This window comes from Myodes glareolus, chromosome 5 (assembly GCF_982192425.1).
Source record: "Myodes glareolus chromosome 5, mMyoGla1.1, whole genome shotgun sequence".
Classification (NCBI taxonomy): domain Eukaryota; kingdom Metazoa; phylum Chordata; class Mammalia; order Rodentia; family Cricetidae; genus Myodes; species Myodes glareolus.
Window position 1 is genome coordinate 16839911 of NC_142030.1, and position 7617 is coordinate 16847527.

A 7617-nucleotide genomic window follows, 5' to 3' on the forward strand; every position below is an offset into this window, starting at 1 on the left:
ATAAGGGCAGTGCCGACTGAACTTGGTGGTGCTCAGAAAACTAAAGAGGACATGAATTTGGGATGGGATTACGTTGGAGGAGGCAGACAGTTGGAGGGTAATGGGAGGTAAATAAGATTATATACGGTACATATATATGAAATCCTTGAAAACAAGAAAAATGTTTGCATGTATGTCTGTGTGCCACTTGCATGCCTTGTGCCTACAGGGGTCAGAAGAGGCTGGAGACCCTGGAACTGGTGTTACAGACAGTGGTGAGTCATCATGAGGGTCCTGGGGATTGAAGTCCCAACCTGTGGAAGGGCAGCCGGTGCTCTAAAACACTCGGTCATTTTTCCAGCCCCCAGTAAGGAAACATTTTTAAAATAATTTCAAAATGAACAGTATTCTAAAGATGCTTTTTAAAGATGTGTTCTTAGAGTAAGGGAATGTTGTCCGAAATTCCTTCAAAGTTTAGTAAATTTATATTTTAAATGTAAAGTCTGTTTTAACTATACAGTATACTACAATGCCTTTGAGGAGGGGACTTTTGAATAGAGCTATTTTTTATACTCCTCCTTCCTCTTTTGGAAGTGGCAAAATACAGAAATATTTATTTATGTCTCCCCAAGTCTAGACTTCCACGGGCTCTGGCTATTTAGAGCCCACGGTTGGTGTTTGTAACCCCTGACACACATTCTTCTCTTTCATCTCTGTGATTCCTGACCACTCTCCTCAGGGCGACTGGCTAATCTTGCTGATATTTCTGGGGCATAGATGGACTCAGAATATGCGACTGAGGAAAACAGTCAGATAGGACCACAGCTCTGGACCTTCCTTTTACCTAGGAGGAGATTTTCTTTTGTTGGTATGGAAATGAGCAGATACCGGATAACCTTTGCCTAGCCTGGGGCGTTCGTGCTTACTCCAGGGAATTTCTTCAGGCTGCTGTTTCGTGGGCTCTCCACAGGAGATTCAAAAGTTCTGTCACCGCTATCGGGATGATCTAGGTTAGCTCAAAAAAGGGAGAGATTCATTCCTTGGCCCCTCTGTCTGGCTCAGTGCCTTGACTGTCTATAAAACAGGAAAGATACTCTCACCACACTGAGGAAATGTTTTATATTTACACAGTGAAACAGGACAGTGGGGGAAGGGACCATCCTCACTTAAAGTCCCAACTCTTTTCCACAACACCATTCTTTTGTTTTATCTGAGCACTTCCACTTAAGGACGCTCAAGAAGAAAGGCTATAAACTGGCAAGCACTTTCCTCCTGCGGTAATAAAAGTCAATCAGAATGCTTTGCGACCTTACGCCAGGAGCACATATCTCCTTGCTCAGGTAAGTTGCTGTGGAGAAGATGAATTCAGAGCGCAGTTGCCACTCCCAGGGTCTTGAAATAACCAGCAACAATCTGCCGCTGCTCTTGATCTCCTCTCTAGAAAACTCAGACCTTCACCCACCACATTCTTTCTCTCCACACTTCTTGCCTCTGTCAACATTGCCACCACTTACCTGGTTACCCAGTTACATCCAAGTCACAGAATGGTCTACCATGAAACCCAGTCCTCCAGGGCTACCCAACTGGTCTACCCTGAAACCCAGCCTTCCAGAGGCCGAACAACTGGTCTACCCTGAAGCCCCGTCCTCCAGTGGCCAAACAAGTCTCAAGAATGCTCAGACTCGGGCGGGAACTCTTGAAGCACCAAAGCCAGTCTTCAATGGGGGGAAAACCATATGCTCCTGCAGAGACTGTCTAATGCTTCATCACTTCGCTTCACCCAACTGTCCCCAAAATAAACAGAGGGAGACTCAATAGAGCTTATTACCTAGAAAGGAGCCAGGGAGGGAAGTCACATGACGACACTATAGTGCTGAAGAAGTGAGCTCATCACATTAGAACCTGAACATGGGCAGCACCTTTCGACCAAAACCTCAAGTTCTATTAAACCATAAATCTCACGGATAGGGTCACTTAGATGAATGTCAACCTTGTATCTTTCTCTGAAGAATGGGGGCACTTTTCAAACCTTGCCTTGTTACATCTAACAATCTGAAACACTGTTTTTCATTGCTGGGTCAATGGGAAAGCTAAAAATAAGGTGACATCCTAAAGAATTAATGAAAACATTATATTTTTTAAAATGAGAAAACCGACTCACTAATATTGCAAAATAAAACCAGTGGTGCAAAAAGAACCCAGGCCAAATCCATCCGGAAGTAACAGATTCCAGGGCAGGTGCTTCTGCCTCTGACTTCTGAATGGTCATGTATAAAGCTTCTCACACGATCCAACACAGTTCAATACTCTATTTGTGAAAATATCCCCCAAATACAGTCGAGCATCTTACATGAATTATGAAGATGATTTTTACTAATTACCCCTCAAAAATAAGTCTTTATCTTCCCAGAACTCTTGATCTCTAGGGGGAATTACATATGGGGGGGGGGTCACACTGACATCCCTTGTTCTATTGAAACTTAACCCCTTCAGTGCCTGCAGGGTGGAGGTCCACAGTTTGCTCATGAACCTTGCACTGAGAAGAAGAAATGCCTTGTCTCCAATGGACAGGACCCACCATGCATAGGGCCCCAGAGAACACGGCATTTGTTTGGCGAACGTGCTGCAAAGGCGTTAAAGAATTTGCACCTAATTAGAGGGTGACAATGTTTAACATATGTGCACACCCCAAAAGCTATCCTTCTCAAACACAATCCATGGGCACTCAATATTAAGACTCCATATCTCACTTACTAGCAGCAAGCTAACCCCAAAGCATTCTATCCCTGACTAAACCCTGCACGCTCCCTTTTACCTCATGCTATCTGTGTCTTGATGCAGCTCAGGCGACTGTGTGTGATGTTCAAGCCCCTCTCAATGCCCCTGGGTCAGCAGAACACCGAGGCTTGGCATGCCCAGCACTGCCTCTGGAGCATGACCTCCCTCTACTATGATTGCTTTCTCAACATCACTTTTATTTCAACCAATAAATAAAATCAGCGCGTAAAATTGCACTCCCTCCTAAGCAGTGTGAAGTGAATTTTTTCAGGTGGCTTCAACAAAACCAGAGGCCGAGTCTACCACAGGACCCCGTAAATTACCAAGCATGTGGTTACGCTTCAACTTTTGTTTCTTCCTGTCGGTGCTCCTTCACCCCTTCCCTTCTCAGGACAAGACTTGGTGCTTCTTTACTTTTGCCCAAGAGGAGCGTTGGAACAACAACACAAAGAGCCCCTGGTGAGCATACGCCCTCAAGGATGCTCTGAGATAATTTTGGGGGCCTGTGACTTACTAGGATTACAAATATCAGACACCATCACCTCAAGCACCAGAGTCTCTCAGATCTTTGTCTCTCCCACCCTGGTCTACACCCTGTGGGCTATGAGTCTATCAGAAGATGAACTCAGTGTGTACAATGATGGCTTCCACATGGGCCTGCTGTCTTCAACTTTGAAGTGGGCAGGAAATCAAAGAATATTGATGAAAAATAGCAAATAAGTCTGTGGCTAGGGAAAGGTGTTAAGTCGGGGCAGTGTGGCATGCAAGACTGAGAAAGGCGCCTCGTCCTGAGATTTACTCTTGGGGTGTCCTGGAAGATTAATAGCAGAACGACAAAAATGCCAAACTGACAATAACCCAGAGTTAATTATTCTTGAGATAATTTCTAAATTCAGAAAACCAGTTCTCCTGGTGGTGATTTTTCACATTTTAAATTTTACAACAGTCTGTGGGTGTCTGTGTAATTGAACCTTGGTATAGAAAACATCCATGTGTATATCTGGATAAACAGATGAAGCAAGCAGATGTGGTTACTCCCAAACTCCGCTATTCGAAATCACACAATATTTCATTTCAGAAAGTCACAGAAAAAAAAAAACCTGAAAATGCCATCAAGCAGTGTTGGCAGCCTCCACAGCAATCCACTGTTTTCTTGATGTGTCTCTCTAACCACTGATAAAAACCCTTTGAAGTGGAAGAGTAAATATTATCATGTGATAGTACTTGGACCCAACTGGGCAAATACAACTGCATTGTGTTCCGCTCTGGGGGCTCCGGGCCTGTCACACCACGCAGACAGGGTTGCTATGGAAGAACCAATGTGCTTATTAAATGAGCCCAGGAACAGGTCAGGATACATCTTGGCTCTTACAGCGAGCCACTTCTTAATCCTCCTCACGCAGACACATGAAGTGTTAAGGGAGAAATACCGGCTTAGAAAAAGCGTTTCTGTGGCGCTTGGAAGGTAGAGAGTCACCACAAATAGGCCACCACGGGAACCCTCAACTCTCGCAGTTGGCTGTTACTGCCCCCTTTGACAAGCTGCTGCAGGATGGCAGAGGAGGGTAGGGAGAACAGCAGGGCAAACCCGCTGGGGGCATCCCCCTGCGCCGCCAGGCCAGGTGCGGAGCCTTACACCGGGACACCCCTAGGCAGCATCCTAGGGTGGGGCGCAGCTCCCCGCAAAGCACCCCTCAGTGGCTCACCTTGCCCGGGAGGGGTCCCGGCAGCAGCAGCTTGAGAGCCTGCCTCTTCAGCTCCACCAAGCGGGCGTTGCAGTTCTCGCACCAGACGCCGCGGTCGGAGCCGGGGGAGGAGCCGCCGCCGCTGCCCGAGCCTGGAGATCCAGTGCCAAAGCCCGGTGAGCCGCCCAGGGAACCCGGCGAGCTGGTGCCGATGCCCGGAGATGCGGGGCCCGGGGAGCCAGTGAAGGAGCTCGGGGACGAGGTGCCCGAGCCCGGGGACGGGGTACCGGACGAACCGAGCGCAGAACCCGCGCCCTCGGGGGTGGGCCGGCTCCCTGCGCGAGACTCCTCGTATGCCTTGCGGTACCAGCTCTCGGGGGAGAAGGGCGCGGCGGGCTTGGTGGGCGAGCACACTTCATTCACCTGCGGGAGAGACAAGCAGCGTCAGACCCGCGAGCTGAGCCTGGAGGGCTGGGGGCAACCGTCCTGCCTGCACTGCTGCGAACCTGCCCTCCATGTAGCTCCATCCCTCAAGTAACCTGTCCTTAGGCGAGTCCGGTCCCACGCACCCTCCCCGGGGAGACCGCGCACAGGTTCTCCTCCATTCCTCCTGGGGTCAGTAGAACGGCTTGGGGTGTTTGGGTGTCCTTCGGTTTCTGCGAGAACACCCAGAAATCCAAAGCCCCGCTCTTTCAAATCTGGTACCCACCCCCAGCAAGACCTAGATACGCAGTCCTGGAACACCATATCCAAGGGGTGGGTGACTGTGACTTCTAGGTGTTTACTCATTCGGAGAATAGCCCTCCGGGTCCCGCAGGTAAATGAAAGTGGCTCCCCGCTCCTGGGCAGCGAGCCCAGGGAACCGCAGAGGGATTCCTGGGAAACGCTTCCCTTAGGTTTAACTCTGCCTCCGATAGTGCAAAAGTTACGGGTGCAGGGAAAGGGAGAAACCGGGGACCAAAGACATTCCCAGAGCCAGGCGAGCTGCAGATCCACCTTCACGCATGCATGGCCCCGCCGGTGGAGAAGCCAGTGCCACCCGAGAGCTGGGGGGCCGTGAGCCCGCCTCTGGTTCCCGGGCAGCGGGAGCCCGCCCCGATGGGTCCCTGGGAATGCATCTCCCCGTGGACGCCGCCACAACTTACCCCGTATTTCTTGCCCCTGGTGGAGACCGCAAGCCTCTCTTTATTTCCAGCTACCGAATTCATGGTGGCTCTTCCAGAGGAAAGGGTCTAAATGTTCCCACAAGGCTACATCCAAAAGGTTTGCCAACCCAGAAAGCGTCCCCCCTCGTGGTAGGGGTTGGTCCTCAAGTCAAGATTTCTTAATGGGGGTTGGGAAGAGGAAAAGCAAATGGACCCCAGAAGTGATAGCACCAATTTGCAGGAAGGGTTGGAGCGCCTGGTGGTTCTCAAATAATGGGTTTCCTCATCTCTCTGCCTCTTCTAACCATGCGTCCTCTCTTCACCGCCACATCCAGATCGCTGGCATTTTCCTCCGCCCGGCCAGCGCGTTCTCCTCCAGCGGGGCCGAGAGGGAGGACGACGGCGAGGGCGCAAGGCGGCTGCAGGGAAGGTGGGCGAGCCCTCGCCGAACCGAGCCGGCGGTGGGAACTTGCCTTCTTCCCCGAGCTCGCTAACTGAGTTCAAAGAAATTCTCCCAAAATATAAGGATCCAGCCTCGGGGAGGAGCCTCGGCGTGTCGCCGAGCCAATATGCGCCGGCCCGTTTTTTCTCCTGACAGTTGCGCGCAGGGCAGGGAGAGGACGGCTGTGCGCGGCCGGCGAGCAGCCCGAGATCAGGACGCGCGTGTGCACCCGGGCTCAGCACGGAGCCTAGGGGACCGCGACCCTGCCGCCTCGGAGCCCGCCCGGCCGCCGCCGCCGCGCCCGCCGCGATCCATTTACGGCGCGGCGCTCGGGCCTGGCATCGCCAGGCGCAGCCGGGGCGGGGGTAGGGTCGTAAATCTGGCTTCGGGCGGGGAAGTTGCTGGCGAGGGGCCCGCGGCCGGGGGCTCCGGTGCTACCCGCCGTGCGAGCCTGCAGCTCCAAGCCGGTCGAACTGCGCGGAAATGCGGCGCGGGAGCCTCCCCGCCTCCCCGCCCCCCCGGGGGCTGGTCTCTCCTGGCAAGGCGTGCAGATCTGCCTTTGAAACGCCGTGCAAACGGATTGAGTCACAAACAAGTCCGCAAACAGGCCGGGGCCAACCCCCCGCCCTTTGTTCTCCCAGACCTGCCTGGCAAACCTTTCCTTGAATCGCCCTCTCAGCCCCAGCCGACCAGGGGTTCCTTCTTCCCCGGACCCCGGCCTGGGCACCGGGAGCCTTCAGCCCCCGCCCGCCCTCCGGCCCAAAACCTTGTTAATGATGGGGGGAAACCTCCCGAGACCCGCACAGGTGAACCAGGGACCCAGCGCGCAGCTGCCGGGCTGGGGAAACTGAGGGTTTGGCGGCGCCGCACACGCGCGCGGGAGGACTGCGTGGGCCTGGAGAGGGGGGTGTGGCGCGAGCTGCTCGGGCCTCCGGGTTGGGATCAGTCCCCCTGTCCCCTTGCGCGTTAGCCTGCGAGCATCGGGACCTGTGAGATCTCCAGAGCATCCAGCTGTCGCCCTCTGTCTGATTCCCGCCCCCCACCCGGCGTAGCGCCCCGGAGCTCAGGAAGCCGGTGTACGCTGGGCTCCACACGTGGCTGCTCCGGGGTGTCATTTTTCATTTCCCGGGAGGACATTTCTTCTGGTGAGCCGGCAGGTCTATTTTGTTGTGACCTTTAATTAACACCCCGCGAGACGCCTCCTGCAGGACCAGCCGGGCGCGGAGATCACGTGTGGTGTAATGGCATCCCGGCACCCCGGAAAGACCTGGCCTTGGGCTAGGTGGGGGCAGGGGGACATTTCGGGCTTTCCTAGTCTGTCTTCCTTCTGACACATGGATAAGCAAGGAAGGGGGGACAGAAGACAGCAAGTGGGGTGCTGGGACCCTGGGGCAACGCCCCCATCTTGTGTTCCTACTGGAATCTTTGGTGCCTCCACGGTGCAGCCACCCCCGCCCCTCACCCTCTGCAGCCAGTGAGCCCGGGATATTTCACAGCCTTCAAAGCAAGGCGAAAAGGTCAAAATGAAGATGTTGAGAACACTGTGGAAGTTTCCATTACGTTCCTACTTCCAATTTCAACGCGATCA

The 7617-nt window shown here is 53.3% G+C and overlaps 1 protein-coding gene across 1 annotated transcript in view; it reads right to left on the bottom strand.

Moving 5' to 3' along the window:
* Window positions 1-6402, bottom strand: part of Kif26b (kinesin family member 26B) — a 424022-nt gene extending 417620 nt beyond the window's left edge. The window contains exons 1-2 of the mRNA XM_087906092.1: window positions 5588-6402; window positions 4464-4865 (exon numbers count right to left, since the gene is read on the bottom strand). Of these exons, the coding sequence (XP_087762218.1) occupies window positions 4464-4865; window positions 5588-5650 (465 nt within the window). The 5' untranslated portion in view covers window positions 5651-6402. The remainder of the gene's footprint in view (window positions 1-4463; window positions 4866-5587) is intronic.
* Between the last annotated feature and the right edge of the window lie 1215 nt (window positions 6403-7617).